At 55.0% G+C, this 18,540-nt stretch overlaps 7 protein-coding genes across 7 annotated transcripts; 5 read left to right on the forward strand and 2 right to left on the reverse strand.

Annotated features, from left to right (window-relative positions):
- Window positions 1-2,692: 2,692 nt before the first annotated feature.
- Window positions 2,693-3,372, forward strand: V2A60_002611 (uncharacterized protein; the record flags this gene model as incomplete). The annotated part of the gene is made up of 2 exons (XM_083253960.1): window positions 2,693-2,975; window positions 3,056-3,372. 2 exons carry the CDS (start codon window positions 2,693-2,695, stop codon window positions 3,370-3,372), a joined length of 600 nt encoding a protein of 199 aa, XP_083110086.1.
- An 815-nt stretch (window positions 3,373-4,187) lies between these two features.
- V2A60_002612 (uncharacterized protein) lies at window positions 4,188-5,150 on the reverse strand (the record flags this gene model as incomplete). Its single annotated transcript, XM_083253961.1, has 1 exon — window positions 4,188-5,150. One exon carries the CDS (start codon window positions 5,148-5,150, stop codon window positions 4,188-4,190), a length of 963 nt encoding a protein of 320 aa, XP_083110087.1.
- A 3,237-nt stretch (window positions 5,151-8,387) lies between these two features.
- Window positions 8,388-9,461, reverse strand: V2A60_002613 (uncharacterized protein; the record flags this gene model as incomplete). The annotated part of the gene is made up of 1 exon (XM_083253962.1): window positions 8,388-9,461. One exon carries the CDS (start codon window positions 9,459-9,461, stop codon window positions 8,388-8,390), a length of 1,074 nt encoding a protein of 357 aa, XP_083110088.1.
- Window positions 9,462-9,692: 231 nt separating this feature from the next.
- Window positions 9,693-12,271, forward strand: V2A60_002614 (uncharacterized protein; the record flags this gene model as incomplete). Its single annotated transcript, XM_083253963.1, has 2 exons — window positions 9,693-10,846; window positions 11,398-12,271. 2 exons carry the CDS (start codon window positions 9,693-9,695, stop codon window positions 12,269-12,271), a joined length of 2,028 nt encoding a protein of 675 aa, XP_083110089.1.
- Window positions 12,272-12,808: 537 nt separating this feature from the next.
- V2A60_002615 (uncharacterized protein) lies at window positions 12,809-13,447 on the forward strand (the record flags this gene model as incomplete). Its single annotated transcript, XM_083253964.1, has 1 exon — window positions 12,809-13,447. The coding sequence occupies one exon, from the start codon at window positions 12,809-12,811 to the stop codon at window positions 13,445-13,447; it is 639 nt and encodes a 212-aa protein (XP_083110090.1).
- Window positions 13,448-14,149: 702 nt separating this feature from the next.
- On the forward strand, window positions 14,150-15,581 carry V2A60_002616 (uncharacterized protein; the record flags this gene model as incomplete). Its single annotated transcript, XM_083253965.1, has 2 exons — window positions 14,150-14,691; window positions 14,756-15,581. 2 exons carry the CDS (start codon window positions 14,150-14,152, stop codon window positions 15,579-15,581), a joined length of 1,368 nt encoding a protein of 455 aa, XP_083110091.1.
- Window positions 15,582-16,435: 854 nt separating this feature from the next.
- On the forward strand, window positions 16,436-18,202 carry V2A60_002617 (major facilitator superfamily domain-containing protein; the record flags this gene model as incomplete). Its single annotated transcript, XM_083253966.1, has 1 exon — window positions 16,436-18,202. One exon carries the CDS (start codon window positions 16,436-16,438, stop codon window positions 18,200-18,202), a length of 1,767 nt encoding a protein of 588 aa, XP_083110092.1.
- Window positions 18,203-18,540: the final 338 nt, after the last annotated feature.

The following is an 18,540-nucleotide window of genomic DNA, read 5'->3' on the forward strand; positions in this document are numbered from 1 at the left end:
GAGCTAGAGGGGATACGCAGGAATTACATGGCATATCTGACTCTCTTCACACCCTGAACCCATTTTTTACCTACGGACAAAGATGGACTACACATTTTCTGATCATTTTTTGGCTGGTTTCTTGTCCAGCCTGTGCGACGAGCCTTTCCATATCGCCTAGTCGGAGCACAATCTTTGGACAAGGAGCCAACTGCTCACGTAATGACAGTACGACAGTATGACATGAAGCCATCGGAATCATACACGCTTTTCAACTATAGTACGTCAAATTTTCGTTGTTGTCCGGCTTACATCCACTGGTTTGAGCAGAATGGCGTGACGAGCTTGTTTAAAGGTCAGATTCCGAACTAAGAGCCGGGCACGGCCCAAAAGTGCGTATAGATGAGTTACCTGTCGAAGGTTCTTATTACTAACTTCAGTGGCAATTGGAGATCGGTATTGCCCTTGAGAATCCTGCTGGCTTACCCGTAGCTGTGCGGTACCAGTTATTTCATTCGGTTCTCAGCGACAGAGGCTCCATATTCATGGTTGTAGGGGCAATAATTTTATATACGAGAGTAATCCCCAAGTTTACCTAAAAATCTGCAAGCCATTGCCGGCCGCTGTGTCTCGTAAACGAAGCAGACGTATGAATGGTCAGGGTTGCTAAGCTCGAGTGATGAGGAGCACCACACTGCAACTAAGGGTAACCCACAGTTACGGCGCTTGGTTAGTTCGAAGGGCTGAGGCTTGATGGCAGAATGGGGGTCTTCGGAAATAAGTAATGATGATGTCAGTGAACGAGAGGGTCCTCCGTAGGGCCGTTGGTGACAGTCCGGAGGAGTAGGTCCCCAGTCAAAGGGGACAAAGCGAGTACGGTGGGTGGGTTTTCAAGTCGCGCTCGGCACCTATATGTTTGATTGTCTTATTCAGTCAATTGGGAGCGTCAATAGAGGTTGATTGGCGGTTTTGATTCAACGTTGACGTAGGATGTCAGTCAAGTGACTATATGACCAGCGGAAGCACCTGCGATATCTGGAAGCCAAGTGCGAAGCGATGTAAGATGCACGGCTACAGTAGAGGAGCTGCCAAGACGCATAAGAACGGGATTGCCGGGCGAGACAGCTGCAGCACGGAGCGATGGACCATGTGCAGTTCCGAAGGTGCTGTGTTCGTTTGGCATCACAACGGACAACAAAGGAGGGCCCCATTGTGCAGCAGGCAAACGGGGAATAGAGCAAAAATTCTCGTATTCGACAGAAGACGCTAATGACTTGGGAAAACGGATTTAGCAAGGCGTCGGGATGCGGGATTGCATGGGGACCGGTGGCGGACGGGCATCGTAAGCCTCATTGGGGGTGGCGATGGTTGCATGGGGAGGAGGAGGAGGAGGAGGAGAAAGAAAGTGGAAATCAGCAAAATAAAGGAATAAATACAATAAAATACAATACGATAAAATGCCTGGAAAAGGCTCGACAAGCTGTGGAGGTGCTGGCTGGTAAGGCTAGCAAGGGTTTGGGTAGATTTCATCCACCAACCGCGGCGCGCGGAAGATGCAGGCTGCATTAGCTGGGTTGCTGGGATGCGAGGAGGGGGGTCACTTTGGTTCAAATGGGGTTTTTAATTGTGATTTTGACATGTTTTTCATGTTGCATTTGGTGTACAGGGGCATATGAACCGTCATGGTAGGAGTTGAAGCTGTCGAGGCTGCTACGGCGCATTCTAGCGGGATACAGGCGCTACAGGGTGCTACAGTGGTATCGGGTTATAGTTGATTGTAGCGCTATCAGACCATTAGCTAATATGCACTGTTTCGGGCATCTAGGTACTGAGCAGAGACGCCTAAAGAACGGCTGCAGAGGTGCCCTTCTTGCCCCCTTTAGTGATGAGTCTTTCCCAAACTCCTCCATCAGTCATCAGCCATCAACATCATATCATCACAACCATCATCATCATCATCACCCTCAACACCATCGCCGGCATTTCACCGTCCGCCATGCGGGGCCGCAAAACGTCATACCGTAGCATCAGCACCCATCGCGCCACCCAGCGGCCTCGTATTTGCCCACAGCCACGGGGCCCTGCGCTCTACCCTTGCCTCGTTTCCCCCTTAGCCCTCACCAGCCCGCTGTGGGGGATCTGGCTGACGCTTGGCGATTATCGGCCTAGCAACCTGGGAAGAAGAGTGCTGATCAGTGATGGGAGAGCTTCTTCGTCTTCTGGCGGCGCCTCGATTTGATTCAGCCCTGCTGGTGTGCTCTGTCTTCCCTGCCTGCAAGTCGGCTCACTGCTCTCCCGCTTTGCTGTCGCGGCCATTTGTCGGCGCCGAACACGCACCAGTCCGAACCTTGTCGCCGCAGGCCCTTGCTAGCTAACCCTCCTCCCTTGTGCCTGTCACGATTCCTCAGAAAAGGCCTGTGAGAAGCGGAGTTCGTTCGCTTGTCGTTAGCCCCGGCCTGTCAAATCGGGACTGCAAATGCGAAGTGCCAAGCAGCTGACCATTTTATGCTCGCATCATCGTTGCCGTCCTATCCTTGATTCCACTACTTACTACACTTGTAAAAGAAAACTACATATATAAACGTATCCTGAATCCATATTCTCATTGTCCTTTCTTTGCTGCTCATCCACCATCTCATCCTCTCTCGCTCTCTCGACGAAAACAGCAATTCCACTTCCCCAGTTCCAACCCAAAGCTCCTTCAACCTTCAAAATGAAGTTCACCACCCTCGCCACCTCTGTCCTCCTCAGCGGTCTCGCTGCTGCTGATGACATCCAGTCCAAGCCCTTCAAGCTCGTCCTCGACTCCGAAGACGGTACTCTCAACGGCAAGAGCATCTCCGCCTGCCACTCTGGCGCCGCCATCGAGGGCCTTTGCATCGGCGGCACCTCCGACAACGCTTACACCAGCTACTACCTCAACACCACCGAGGGCAGCACCAGCCCTGTCAAGGGTTATGGCCCTTCGGGAAAGCTTGTCTGGAACCTCCCTCTCCGTAAGTCAGAGTTGCGATAACCCAAACTGAACCCCGATATAATGCAAAACTGAACTAACCGCCCCCTCGGGGTCATGTAGAGGGCCAGTCCGAGTCCGAGGCCATGCAGTTCTTTTACGAGCCTTCCACCAACGTCGCCCACCCTCTGTTTGAGCCCTCCTACACCGCCACCTTTGTTGCCTTTGGTGACGAGGACAATGAGCTGGCCATCTTCAGCTACGTCGACGACACCGTCAACCCGCCCAAGGCAGGCGACTTCAAGGCCCTCAAGCAGTGGTATGCGTGCACCACCTACTACACCGGATACACCTACCAGACTCTCAACTGGGTTGTTGGAAATGGCAAGCCCCAGAACCCCAGCTGCGTCAAGACTGAGGTTAAGCGTGTTTTTGTCTAAGACCAGCATGATTTGGAAATTCAGTGAACGAGAACTTGTTCTGCAGAAACAAGTGTTGGTCGCGGTTGTCTAATGTTACTTAATGATCTACGCCATTTAATATAACTCCCAATTTCGAAAATGTACAAACTTCGAGCCGCAATCATGTAACGCTGTTTTACGAATGCGGCCTAGACAGCCGAGCTAGAGTAAACGGTCATGCCTGGTCTATTTTGATACAGTTCAACGTCTCATCAAGATCGACGGGCTGCCGTTACACTATCAACTGCCACCCTGGCCATGCATGGTTTGTGTATTTGCCAAATTGAGACCAAAAATAAATGTTACTGACTGGCCGTGTGTAGGATGCACTGTTGGTGATGTCAATAGTGTGTATAATATAGCACTATTGAAGGGACGCAGCTGCACACTTCATCAGTCCTACCAAGTCTGCCCTAAATTTGAAGCGTGAGGATCATTACTGCAACTTCAGTCGGGAACCTCAATATTCATATATATATATATCGTGTTATATGTACTTGCTCCCCTATATACAAAGCGGCGTGAGCTATTCGAATGTTGAATGATATAGCCCGTGCCATTGGGGAAGTGGCGTTCCTCGTTGCACGCATCTTTGCGGGCCTTCCATATGGATCATTTTTGTGGCAAGACCTGATCTGCTCTCGCAAGAAAAAAAAACGCTTCAATCAGTTGGCCGCGGTGGTCCTAAGGGGGGGTCCCGCTCAGTGTTATATAGTGTGAAAAGAAAGCATGGAAAAGAAGCGAAATGAGATCGAAGCCGCCCCCTCCGCCGACCGACAGCGGCTACCGATCCTTTATTTACGAATGGTAATGGGGCTGGCAAGCCATTTGTACCCATCGTTGGCGAGGAAAAACGCCTGGTACTGCCCGGAAGGCAGCTTGCTCCCGTCCACCGTCTTCGCGCCGAGCCCATCGGCGGCGTACTCCCAGGCCAGGTACGCGCCGGCCCTCTCCTGGCTGTCGGGCCCCTCGCCGTAGCGCCAGATGCCGATCCAGTTCTTGGCCGCCGGGCGCTGGGTGGTGTAGCGGAAGGAGAAGGTGTCGGCGGCGGCGTAGTCGACGGCGAGGGCGCCCTTGAAGACGGCGTTGCCCTGGGTGAAGATCTGGGGCGAGGCCAGCGACGTGTAGCCGTTGTCGGCGAGCAAAAAGGCCTTGTACACGCCGTCGCCGAGGCCGTCGGCGGGGATCTCGACGGAGCCCTGCGCCTCGCCGGCGTACGCCCAGCGCACCGCGCTCTGGTTGACGGCGCCCGTGTCCGGGCCGCCGCCGGCCGCGAAGTAGACGCCGACCCAGTTGGTCGCGCCCGGCTGCGACGTGCTGTACTGCACGCGGATCGGGTACCCGCCGCTGACGCTGAGCGCGCCCGGGAAGGTTTTGCCGAGCGAGAACTGCACCGGCGCGCCCTGCCACAGGTAGCCGTCGCGGGCGAGGAAGTAGGCCTTGTAGTCGCCGCCGGGCAGGCCGTCGGTGGGTATCGTCGCGGTGCCCGAGAGGCCCCCGGCGTAGACCCATTTCAGCGAGGGCTTGGCCCCCAGCTGCTGGTCGTCGGGCCCGCCCCCGTCCACGGCCGCGTAGATGCCGATCCAGTTCCTGTCGTCGGGCTGCGACGTCGAGTACCGGATCGTGAGCGGGCTCGTCGACTGCACCTGGATCGAGCCCGGGTAGCCAGCGGCGAGCTGATTGCCCACGGCGGCAGCCTGCACGGCGGCGGCAAGGGCCAGAACACCGGCGGCAGCCGCTCTGAAAAAGTTGACCATGATTTTCTTTTTTTTTTTTTCTTTTTTGGTGAGACGCGGCTACTTTGGAACAAGGGTTAGTTGCGGTGCGTGCGATGAGAGAGCTGGGGGGGGGGGGGTTGAAGTGAGCGCTTACACAAGGCGAGTATAGGTCTCTTGTTCCCAAGCTTCAGACAGCTATCGTGATTAGATCAATGGCCTCTTCTCTCGTAATCAGTTCCCAAAGTGAGACGAAATGCGCGAGACAGCAAAGAGATGAGACGAGGCCCAGGTAATTTCCTTGGAGGATGGGGGGTCTTATACACTTATACAGGGGACCCATGCGTGGTGTTGTCGACAACCCTCGTGCATGTCACCCGACATATCAGTATGCTCGCCCAGAAGAATCGACAAGGAAGTAAAAAAAAGCGGATCCAATAGAAAAACGAACAAGAACAAAGCAAGCAAGCAAGCAAGAATCTCTCTTCCCATTTATCCTGGCAGGGTTGGTTGGCCATGCTCGGCCAAATGAGAGCCTTGGGACCATCGTCGTGGTGCATGAGCCCCAGTGGAGCAAGGTCTCCGGGGCAGACAAAGAGGTTTGCGGCCGATAACTAATGGTGGAAACCCATTATTAACCACCTTAGTCTACTGGTAGTTAGGTCGGGTCTGAGAAGGAAATCCTCGCAAATCTCCGCTGCATGAAGAGGAGGGGGGGTTACTTTTGGGGGGGGCGCCTGGTTCAGACCTCATGAGGGCCTGCCTTATTAGCCCAAGGCCAGGCAAACAGTTCGAGCTAACTAACTAAACCACCCAATCCATGTTAGTAGACCGAGCGATTACTGGTGTGGGTGGCATTGTCCTTCTTCGGGTGCGACCCCCCTCCCCCCCCCTTTCCCGGTCCATTCAGTGCTCGGCAAGACGCCACGAGGCACTGATCAGACCTGCATCCTCAAAAGTATATCTGCTGTTCGATGCGCGTGCGCGCCGTCCCATCCTGTGGAAGAGAGCAGACCTGTGGGCACGATGCCCTCAAAAGCATGGCCGCTAACCCCCCCCCCCCCCCCCATTTATGGACCGATGCGACCCTGGGCAGTTGCGCCCGCAAGCATCTCTTTATCCTCTCTTGATTCGGAGAGAAGACGTGATCGACCGCCGCAACCCTGTGTCGCTCACCAGGGCCATCGCTGCCATATCGATCCCCCCCCACGTGTACTGCCGGCGTGTCTATAACTGGCCATGACCAGAATTGGGCACGCTGCCGTGTAAGGCAGCGCGGTTAACGTCTTTCATGAGTAGTGCCAAAAGTGACACACCGCGCGAGACTAGGATAACGACCCGTCGGGAGCCCGAGGCGGTGACAAAGATGCCTTTGTTTCTACCGGGAGGTATTTCTCCCATTCACCCTACAGGTGTCGTAACGCCAAGAAAATCACTACTGCTGTAAAAATTAAGCAAAAACAATTCCCTCGCGTTCATGGCAGTTGTAGGCGAGGCCATGACATGCATACATGCTCTGCAAGTTTGGCGTCGTCGCGCTTCGCTGTGTCAACAAGTTTGTAGTTGACACTGGCCAGCAAGCAAACAAGCCACACTGTGGAAATAAGCACTCACAAGACGTCTTTTTATAGAAATAGGGATGGCGAATGGCAACCTAACCATTTATTCCCGTATGGCTTACACCAAGACTGGCAGTGCAGTCTCAAACGATCAGAGGCAGGCTGCTTCAGCTTCAACGCCCGCATGCTGCGAGGTAGTCAAAGAATCTCTCTTCTTCGCAGTGCCGGAAAATTGCGCTCACATGGAGACAGTCTGACGACTCGATGCGTATGCGGTGTGGCTGTGGAAACTGCTTGCCCCCTGAAAGATGATTACTCGGAGAGATTCTTTTCTGGAGAACAAACAAGGTCGCTTGTTGAAGGACAAAGCCACTTAGCCGCCCACTTGAAGTGAAGCGGCTCAGTGCTGCCTGCTGGTGCCGGACTAACCGATTCGTAAAGTGCTGATGTGACTAACAGATCCTTGCAACGCGCAAAATTGGATGCTACCCTCACAATGGATGCAGAGTATTGATTACCTGGAAGAGTCGAGTTTTGCTCAAACGTCCCCTTTGCGTAGAGTCTCAAAGTGGATGCGATTTAGGTCAAGATGAACTCTCGCCGACAAAGCCAATTGGGGATCCCGGTTCTCTTGACGAAATGGCTACATCTCTACATAATTGATCTATTGTAATTGCAATGACGGCCGTCGCATAGCCAGTCTTTTGGACTGTCAGGCCGATCATCTCGATCCCTTTAAGTGTTGTATAGTCACATATGCGTATGCACAAGACAACATGGCTTACACAAGATTGCGCCACAGAGGCACAGAGTAAAATTGCAAATGTAACAACGCCGCCGCCTCAACGTTACGGGTTCCGTTTATTGCTGGATCGACCCCCGCATTTCCAGTCAGTCTTGTTTCGCATCACCGCGGGCGGCTCCTCCCGGCTCAGCACGAGGGCCATGTCTCGAACGCCGGGGGGGGGATACATTCATATAGCGCTGCCGGGTCAAGTTGGCTCGAACAGCAAAGCATACACGTTCAGTTCGATCTGTCGTTGATGCGGCTGTTTTATGCAGACAGCGGCATTGTATTTCTCTCAGGCGCAATCTTTGTCACCCGTGGCCCATGCTATGCCACCGGAGCGGGATAGACAGGGGTTTGGGGTACCATTGCATGAAGCATTCTTCTCCAAGGAGCAACTGCTCTCGTGCTTCCTTGCTCTAAATACCCTCGTTCGGGCAATTGCGGCTGCCCATGGCTATGGGTGCTCGGCCACCGCGCGCGCCGTCCGCCGTGCATGCATATGCAGTGAGCTGCCTGTCTGGGTGAGGCAGGCTATATGGCACCACAACTTTAGGCTTCGCAGACACCGAGCCACATTGCAAGTACTATTTGTCGCTTCTCACAAAGCTAGAATCGCATATAAACGAGCTTAAATTGCATTCTGTACCTAGCTCATTGTTATTACAGGTTCTGAGAGTGGCCTCCAATGTTTCGACCCGTCGCCCATTGGCGCGCCTGTCATGCTGACGCGTGCCTCATGAATTAGCTCCTGCAGAGCTTGGCGTGGTCAACAGCCTGCCATCTCTCGGCAAGAGCCTTTCCAAGGCGAACGCGATGGTTGGAAAGAGTAGCGAGTGGTGGCTCTTCCACTTATTGGATACCACGCGCTGACATCCTCAAGGACGTCTCGGGTCACATTAGCCCCGTCTGGATTGATCCTCGGGCCGTCCTTTATACATCCAGCATGTCCGCGTGACCATTCTCCCGCAACGTCTGGTGCACCTGCTCCAGGACGGCGCCGTGGATGCTCGGCGGCGCCGCGACGAAGCCAAAGTTGCGCACAAACTTGCGGCCCGCCAGCCAGTCCAGCCGCTTGCCGTCAATGTCCGTGATCTTGCCGCCCGTCTCTTCATAGAGCAGCATGGCACCCGCGTGGTCCCATATCTTGGCGAGCCTCTGTCTCGACTTGTAGACCTGCACCGTCGTGCTGCCGAGCCCCATGGCGAGCACGGTCCAGCGCAGAACCCACGGTAGCAGGTCGCAACCTGGGAAGTCGATCCCCATGCGCTCCGTGAGCTTTTCGTGGATGCCGGGAAGGGCCGAGTCGGCCATGTCGTGGCTCGTGACAAAGTGCAGGTCCTCGACATTGCTCACCGATGGTTGTTGGCTGAGCCTCCGCGGTGTGACCTCGTGCAAATCGCCGTGCATTGGTCGCACATATGCTCCGTGGTCCTTGACGGCATATGCAATGCAGCCGCCATTCGATGGGTCAATGTCCGGATTATTCAGCGGCGCCCTGGCATCCATCGATGTGTTGGGGCAGCCGACAGCGCTGACCATCTGTTGTCCGTCGACTAGCAGTGCAATGTTGATTGCGTATACTTGTCCCATCATGTAGGTCCTGGTGCCATCTATCGGGTCAAACACCCATGTTCTTCTGGGTTCCGGCACTCCAGATCCGCATAGATCAACCAGCTCACACAGCTGCTCTCTCGACTCTGGCACCTTTGTGAGCCCGTGGCGGGGGACTGTGCTCAGCAGCTCCCAAACGCGATTGAGGAGCGCCTCATTGGTCCTGAGATGTGATGCATTTTCCTCTCCGACAAAATTATCTTCCGGGAATGCTCCTTTAAAAGTTGCGGCGAGCAGACCTTGAACGGCAAAGTCGGCGACAGTGACAGGACTAAAGTCGTCTTTTTCAATCCCAGCCTTGTCTTGCGCGGAAACGACAGTCTGACTCAGACTCGATGCTTTCTGCAATGCATCAATTGCGATCTCTAATTCCTTTCGATAATTGCTGTCCATTTTAAAAAACGTTTTGACCCATGTACAATGCGGGATCTTCAACGGCTATGCGTCACCATGTAAAAGATGACACCCCGATTAAGCGATTCACTTCCGCTATGTGCATACATCGTGAGACCATCCAAACTGCGCGTCACAGAGTTTGTGTCTGCAGACGCGATGCGCAGTAACGAAAGACTGAAAATGGGAACAGATCAAGTTTCACAGATGCGATAGATCTGCTCTTCCGCTATGGTGGAAATCGCGCCCACGAGCGTCGATCCCAACGCCATCACAACCGTACCAGACCAAGATCCGTTCACGCTCGTGCCGGTGATTCGTGATCTCCTGAGGACGCGTTACTGCGTTCCCGGGACAATATTCCTCGTGGAGGGTATCGAGTTCATTCCGATGTCAAAGACAGGCCGCTGGCAGGCCGTCCGACTGCTCTTAGGCGATGGCGAATTTTGCGTGCAAGCGCTGCTCAGCGCCGACTGTCATCGGTTCGTTGAAACAGGCGAGGTCTCGACAGGCTTTTATGTCAAGTTGGACCAGTTCGACCTAGAATGGGAGGCTATGGATCCTGATGATTGTGCTGATGCGGAAAAGGCGAATCAGAAGATGGTCTTTCTCGCGTTGCATGACCTAACCACCATTGGATGGAATGACTCGTATCGTGCAATGCTCAAGCAACATGGAGATGCAGCTGCGACTCCCGAATCCATCGCATCTCCTCAGAAGGAGAAAGAGAAAGGGAAAGCGATTCATGAAGCTGCACCACCCTCGCCGCCCTCTCCTGAAGTGGAGCATGAGGAAGAGGCGGTTGGGGTCAAGCCCGAGCTGCCGTCGTCGGGGTACGGTGATGATGTCGACATGGATGACGCTTTTGAGAATATGGAAAGGATTCTCTTTCCAAGCTCGAAAAAGGCAAGCACGCCAAAAGCAGCTCCTCCATCGCGCGCGCAGGGCCCAGTGGCGCTGCCTCGAGACTGGGTGGATCGTCAAGTACCGCTGAAGCTCACCACGCTGCATGCGATTCCCTCATTGCCGTACGCGCAAAACTGGACGTGTAATATTCTTGCAATCATAGCTTCGCTGTCGCCGGTTGGAGCCTCATATCTGCCGCCGTACAAGCAGCGGACGGCCCGGCTGACTGACCCGTCGACCGCCAAGCAGGTGCACTTGACCGTGTTTCTTGACCCCGAGACGTTTAACCCTGCGATAGGCAGTGCAGTTCTTCTCACGGGTGTCAAGAACCATCGGTTCGACGGCGGCAGCCTGAAGAAATATGCGAGTGACAGCAACAACGGACGGGAATGGTGGTTCGAGGACCCCATCGACATGATGTGGTGTGATGTTGCGGGTATCAAGTCATGGTGGAAGCAGATGGAGGGTAATTCGGTCGAGTGATAATTTATATACTATTGAAATTCATTACTATCATCGGTTGCGTGTACATGTGTTGGTACGCCCTGGCTTGCAGCCAATGGAGGGAGGGCTTGCAGATGTACCCGGACAGGGAATTGTTGTACTCTGTCATGAAGAAACATGATGATTATGGAAAATGCTCTCTAATTCTCCGTTTCCTGCAAATAGTCACTGCAATCGCAGCGCCTCCTCTATTCGTCTGCTGGTCGCCGCCAGAGAACGACGGTTGGATTACACTGGGTCACCAAATGTGCACGACACTCATGCCCACACGTGCCACACAGCGAGCGACCTTGTAGCCAAAAACTCATACCCCGAACTGCCAGCGACCCTCTGCATCTCGGCCAGCGACAATACGCTCACGGCTGCAGCAAACTGCACGAAGGAAGCTGCACGGGGTCGTATGCATACAAGCCATCAAGCCATTCGTTTTCGTGTGCGCGGAATATCGCGCAAATGCCCAGGCGTCCAGTCCAGTCCAGTCCCTCCCCCACCACCACCACCAGGACAGCCTGCTGCCCAACCCCAGGCTGCCCATCCTCGCTGATAAGGACGGGCAGACGCAGCGAGAAATCCAGCTCCTGCTTCTCTCTCTGGTTACCTCGGATTTCTCAACCGTCTGGGTTGCCTCTCACTCGCACCGCCCCAGTCTGCAAATTAGTCCGTCTGGTACGATTCCCCGGGTGTTGATGGAACTACAAGGACTGGACACGCACGAGAGGCAGCGGGTCATCGATGGCTTCCTGAGCGACTTGTCTTCCTGGGACCTCCTCTATCTCAGGAGGCGCTTGCACTATCACGAGTCCCGCATCAAGCTCGCCTCGCTCGAGGACCTACCCGGTGAGATCATCATCTACATTTCGCAGTTTCTCGAGCTCGAGGACCTGCTCACGTGCGCCAACGTGTGTCGCAGCTGGCAGCAAGCATGGACCTTTGGTGCTGTTACCGCATCCCTGTGCTGTCGCTACTTTCCCGGCCTGACGGAAAAGCACGACCTGCCGCACTCGGCCGGCCAGAGCTTGTTTGCCGAGCACGCGAAGCTGTACATTGACAAGTACCTGCGACCACGACCGAATGCGTACTTTTCGTCAAGGTGGTTTGTCGGCACCAATGAGTCTGCGTGCGATGAGGATATGCGCCAGGATGCCTTTCATCGATCAGAGTGTCTCGATTTCGGACTGGACAGCTTTCAGATGCGCTATGCTGACGGCCTGCTCGTCTGGCAGCCGGAAGATGGTTACGTGGTGGTCAACGACCTAAGGACCCTGACCCGCAGCAGATGCAGTTTCGGTTCGAGTCTTGTCGCCGGCCGCAAGCTGGACCTACAAGCCGTGACGAGGAAGTTGATCGTGTTCAGCTCCATTGACCTGAATACTAGCAGCCAGGTCTGTCGTGAACTGTAGGTACCTTCACCCTGACCACGTCGGGTGTTTCTGTACTGACCACTATCAGCCAAATATGGAATGGTACTTGTCATGAATGGAGGCGACTCTCATTACCAGGCCGTTTTGCAAAGTGCTACGCACATGACAGCACAGTAGTCGCAGTGACTACCAGTGGCGACGCGTTTTACTGGTCATGGGGTGGAACAACGATAGACTTACAAGCGACCACTTCTAATCTGACAGCTTCGCCTCGCGAATGTGTCCCTTGCTTGCAAAGAGTACCCGGCGCCGTTTTCCATCCAACCAACGACAGCGTCTTCTTTTTAACATGGGTCTATAAGCCTGTGCCGCTGGGTATGAATACACAGAAAGTGGCCTCGCCAGCAGCTAACATCAGCATCAGATGATCGCATACACGTTATTGTTGTAGTCAAGTATCAGCGAGGTAAGGCAGTCAGTAGATACGAGACCACCGTCGCAAATCCTGCACCTGCTTCCGACCCTCGCAAACCCTACTCTGACGGTATACTGCGATTTTCTTTGCGATGTCAGAAAATGAACAATCACGGGCTGTACATGCTAGGTGTGGTTCAGACATGCCTCCACTACCAGGGGAACAAGAGCACGCTCGCCGTATCAAAGTGGAAGATGGTATGCTTCAACGTGCTCACCGAGACCTTTGTCCACAAGACGTATGAAAAGTGTCTGACCAGCCCCAAATTCCACCGCCCGACCTGGGACTGGGCCGAGTGGCACAACATCCAGGCGTGGGACGACTATCTGGTGGTGCTGTGGCAGCCGCGGCCGCACGTCATCCACGAGCCCTGCACGTTTACCGAGCTGCTCCTGGCGACGGACAATATCGCGTGCATCTCCAACTCTCAAGAGGCCTTCAACGAGGTTGTGCGCCCGAAATGGCTCGAGCCCGCGCTCACCATAGACACCTTTCACCAGCGCCGCTCCGGCCTCGCCAACCACGTCTTCATGGATGACGACTTTATCGTCTACGCGGCGCCTGACTCGATCCTTGTATCGACCTTTCAAGGCAGCAAGCACGTCACGATTCCGCCTCCCATGGACGGAGACCCCATCACTGCTCTCGCCAGTCTGGCCACTCCGAGGAGGGCTGAGCCACCACGACCAGCACAGGGTTGGGACTGCGAAGTTTACACCACGCTCTGGGCACCGCAGTGACATGCCTAGCGTCAATGGATGCGTTTCAATACCATCATTTCCATACTCGCCTGGGGCACTTCTGCCTCGTGCGCATGTTTTTCTTTTCTCCTCTTTGCCCTGTGTATTTGACTGTTTGGCTTTTGCTTAGACGCGCCGAGAGCTACTAACTAATACGCCCGCGGGTGTGGGCGGGGGGACCGTGATTCTCAGCCCACTTCAAACCAGGCGATCCTGAGACGGCAACTGGGAGCGCAATTTGCAGAAAGCCATCCCCTGTTTCTCGTTGATTGAGCGCTTCGTATGGAGTGGCCGAGTCAAAAAAAGACCCATCGGCGAATTACTCAGTATGAGAGTGCTGCATGAGGGCGGCGGCGTCGTTCGTGTAGGGCCTCTGTGGCCGAGGCTGTTAGCGCCCCCCTTGGAGGCGAAACAGCATGCGACACTCACAACACCACGTCAGTTTCATGATATGAAATCGAGCCTTGCGAGACAAACCCCGGGGGCCTCTGACTAGTTCGGGTTGATGATATTACGAACGCTTCCCAACTTCTTCAATCTGATCTAATCCTCTCACACTCAATCTCGCACTTTATTCTTCTTCTTCTTCTTCTCCTTCTTCTTCCTGCGGCCGGCCCGGAGTTTCAACAATCTTGATATTGATCTTTTCAGACTTGGTTCTTTTTTTCCTTTCCTCATCTGCTTTATTGGTTGTTCGTCATCATGTTCAAGTCAAGAAATTCCCTGTTGGTGGTGTTGTTTGCGTTGCTGGTTCTTTGCCTGGCCGTTGTGGAGGCCGCTCCTCAGCCAGGCAACAACGGCAATGGCAATGGCAACGGTAATGGCAATGCCAACGGCAACAGCAACGGCAACGGCAACATCGGAAACTCCAACACTGGAAATGCCAATGGCAATGGCAACAATAATAGGGGCAACAATAGGAACGGCAATGGAAATGGCAATGCCAACACTGGTAATGCTAACACTGGTAATGCCAACACTGGTAATGCCAACACTGGTAATGCCAACACTGGTAATGCCAATGGCAACAATGGCAATGGTAATAACAACGGTAATGCCAATGGCAATGGCAATGGCAACGGCAACAATCAAAGGGGCAAAAAGGGAAACGGAAAGACAGGAAACGGCCAGACTGGGAACACCCAGACTGGAAACGGCAACGGCAACGGAAATGGTAACACCAGAAAGAAGATCACTACTGCCACGGATGGCTCTACTATTCTTGACATGCAAGTTCAAATCAAGTAAGGACAGACAGAACTAAAATACGATCGGCCTATTTGCGAATACGGCTAACCGTGTCGGCAGTGGCCTCCCTATTCGCTTCAAGGTCAGCGCTCCCGCGGATCAGTTCACACAGGCATCTGGTGTGCAGGGCGCACAAGCCGCGGCCAACAGCGCCGGCTCGATCGGCATGAACGTACTGCTGCACGGCGACGGCGGGCAGTCCTTCAAGGACTTCCCCAACCAGGGCGTCAACTCGAACCTCATGGGAGTGGCGGTTCTGTCGCCGGACGCGAAGGACCGCAAATGGGGCGGCGCGAACCGCAACGGGGTGGAACGTCCCGATGGCGCGGAGCACTCGCAGGCCGTCAACGACCTCATCCAGAATGAGCTGCCCAAGGTGGTGGCGTTCAATCAGTCCAACGTCTTCTTTACCGGTGTCAGCGGCGGTTCTCTCACGCTGGCCGGCTTCTTCATGCCGGCCTTCCTGGGCAACTACCCCAACGCGGGCGTGCTGCTGTCGTGCGGAGGCTTGCCGCCCAAGGTTGACTTTACGCAACAGTCCCTGGCGGCGCTTGCCAACACGCGCATCCACATCCAGTCGACGCAAAAGGAACTTTCGTCGCTGCAGAAAGATATTCCGCAGACCGTGCAGGCCTACGAGCAGGCAGCCCGATCGGCCGGTCTCAGCGACGACCAGATCAACGCGCTGCAGACAGTGGACAACACGCCCAACGGCGGGCACTGCGCGTTTGACGGACAAGACTTTGTGAGTGGCGTGCAGACCATGTCGAACAGCTTCGGCAACATTATGCTCGCCGGCGGCAACGGACAGCTGGACGGCACCGGCAATGTTCTGAAGGGCGTGGTTGGCAACGAGAACCTGCGATTTGCCCGGGGTCAAAACTAAGGGTGCATAAATGGGACAGGGAGAATATTTTAGTTCTGGATAGCAATTAAGACAAGTTTTCCCCTCGGTCATCTAGTTTTAACAGAATGGCAAACGAGGTGAACCTGACTGGGCGCCAGCCAGCCAGCCAGCCCAGTAAGTACTCAGTAAGTAATCCGTACGAGGGCAGAGCCTGCTCGCCGCGATGGGAGTCTAGTAGCAGGCTGAGCTGAGCATTCTGCCCAACAAGCGCACATTTAAAAAAAAAAAAAAAAAAAAAAAAAAAGGATTCAAATATAAATAACTCCCCCTTTTTATTTAAACACATATCCTGTATTTCGCCGCCTTAGATGTTTCGCTCCCGCGCGGGGGCCATGTCTCTTGAAGCAAAACCAGCGGAGCTTCCCCGCAAGGCCACCCGCTATCCGTCCCAGGCACGTCCCCGCACAAAGCACCATTTGTACCATTTGAGGCAGTCCCGCGCCTTCGCAGAGCCTCGCGCCAAAAAAACGGGTACGCTGGCCGTCAAGTGCGGCGGCGGCCCACGGATCGGGCAGGTCACGATGAGCACATTACGTGATGGGCCTGCTGGACAGCGTGACTAACTACAGCTTACATGGGTCAGAGGTCAGAGGTTAGACCTGTCTCGCGCAGCGCAAACGCCCGCCATCTTTTTCCCATCAACTTCACCACCCCCTCCCCGGAACACGTGTGTGTGTTTTTTTTCTTTTGCATGCTTGCATCATCTCGGATTTCGGTTTACCGGCGTCCTTTTTTCTTTCATTCGTTTTTCTCTTCTGTAATTCGACAACCTCCGTCTTGCATCCTCTCTGCGTCACCCCTCCAAAAGTCCGGCGCCGCGGGCTACCGGTAGCATGACGCTATCCGATGCAGGAGCCGTCACCACCCGCCGCCCACTCAGTGAAGACGACAACGACAACATTTCCACCTACACCGTCAGCGAGGATGGCGCCTCGCTCTCCGACACGTCGGAGCGCCGCCGGCTGATCCGTCACAAAAAGGCCGTCCGCGCCGTCGCCCTCGTCGTCGCCACCCTCATGTCCCTCTGCGCAGGCTCCAACGCCGTCTTCTCGCTCTACGCGCCCTCGTTCCAGTCCCGCCTGCGCTACACCCAGTTCCAGGTTAATGGCGTCGCCATCGGCAGCTCCATCGCCCTCTACCTTCCCATCTCCGTCATGGGCTACGTCTGCGACCGCGCCGGCCCCGCCCCGCTCTCGCTGCTCGCCGCCCTGCTCTTCGCCACCGGCTACGGCACCGCCGCCGCCGTCTACCGCAAGCTCGACCTCGAGTACAACAGCCTCATCGGTGCCCGCCCGTCCGCCCCCGCCAACGAGTGGTCCTACCCCCTCATGGTCTTCGCCTTTGTCTGCATCGGCGCCGCCACCTGCGCCATGTACATCTCCGCCGTCTCGACCTGCGCCAAGAACTTTGGCAAGGGCAAGTACAGGGGCCTGGCCCTCGCCCTGCCCATCACGGCCTTTGGCATCAGCGGCATGTGGATCAGCCAGTGCGCCAGCCGTTGGATGTACGCACGGCGACCGGATGGCTCCAAGGGCGACATTGACGTCTTCCGCTTCTTCCTCTTCCTGGGCATGCTCCTGCTCTCTGTCGGCATTTTGGGCTTCTTCACACTAAAGGTTGTCGATGAGGAGGATTTGATCGAAGGCGCCATCGAGGAGCTCGAGCAGAGCGGTCTCTTGGATGACCGCTCGCTACTCCGGCGTGCGGAGAGGGGCTACGGCACAAGTACTCCCGCTACTCCCGCTTCCATCGCCAGCACGCCGCTACTTGCCGGCTCCTTCAGAGACGACGACGACGCCCAGTGGAAGAAGAACTGGGTCCTGAATGCCGAGACCAGGAGGTTTCTCGCAGACCACACCATGTGGCCCTTTGCCCTCGCCTTCCTGTTGATGGTTGGCCCTGGTGAAGCCTTCATCAACAACCTCGGCACCATCATCGGAACGCTGTCGCCCCCAACTGCGGAAGGCTTTGGCACTGGTACCTCTGCGGCCACTCACGTTTCAATCTTTGGCCTTACGAGCACCTTTGGTCGCATGTTGGTTGGTACCATTACCGATCTGGTCGCCCCCGCGCCCCAGACGCAGCATGCGCAGCTCCCCATTCACCACCACACTTCCCGGCTGCAGCGATTCACCATTTCGCGCGTGGCATTTATGCTCTTCTTCGCCATGACCATGTCTCTGGGCTTGGCGTTTCTCGCCTCCGGCGCCGCCCAGAACCATGCCGACCGTTTCTGGGTCGTCTCCGGCCTCGTCGGCGCCGGCTACGGCGCCATTTTCAGCCTCGCGCCGCTCATCGTCACAATCATTTGGGGCGTTGAAAACTTTGCCACCAACTTTGGCGTCGTGACCACCCTTCCCGCTTTGGGCTCGACCTTTTGGGGGCTCGTCTATGCGGCCGGCTACCAGACCAGCGCGAGCCAGCCCGACCAGCCCCCCGGGCCAAACGGCAGCGCCGGGGACGAGCTTTTCTGCTACGGAAAGGGCTGTTATTCTGCCACGTTTTGGGGCGAGGCCATCACTGTGTGGGTTGCCTGCGCCCTGCTGCTCTGGGCTTGGCTGGGACCTGGCGGCTGGAAGCAGCGCGGCATTCTCATATAGGACTCTTCACGGTCCTCTTGTAAATATTCACTCTTTCGTCTATTGCTTTTTCTTTTTTGGTCCCTCTGGTGCACAGAGAACACGCATTGCATTACGGCTTTGACACCTACATCTGTGGAGTTTTGGTAGACATGGGTTGATTCTCGGCGTAAATATCACAACATCCTCTGCTTTTCAAGTAATAGATTGCCTTTTCAAGCCATACTTCCTTTTGATTTTTTTTGTGTTTCCAACTTCATTGAAAGCCACTATTCTTGGTGCAAACAAGGTGCAATGCGGTCTCATCAATTAAACCCTCCACGTGATTTCGCACCATTTCGCGTCACGGTGACCGTTAA

Source organism: Cordyceps javanica, chromosome 2 (genome assembly GCF_051103115.1).
Source record: "Cordyceps javanica chromosome 2, complete sequence".
Classification (NCBI taxonomy): Eukaryota; Fungi; Ascomycota; class Sordariomycetes; order Hypocreales; family Cordycipitaceae; genus Cordyceps; species Cordyceps javanica.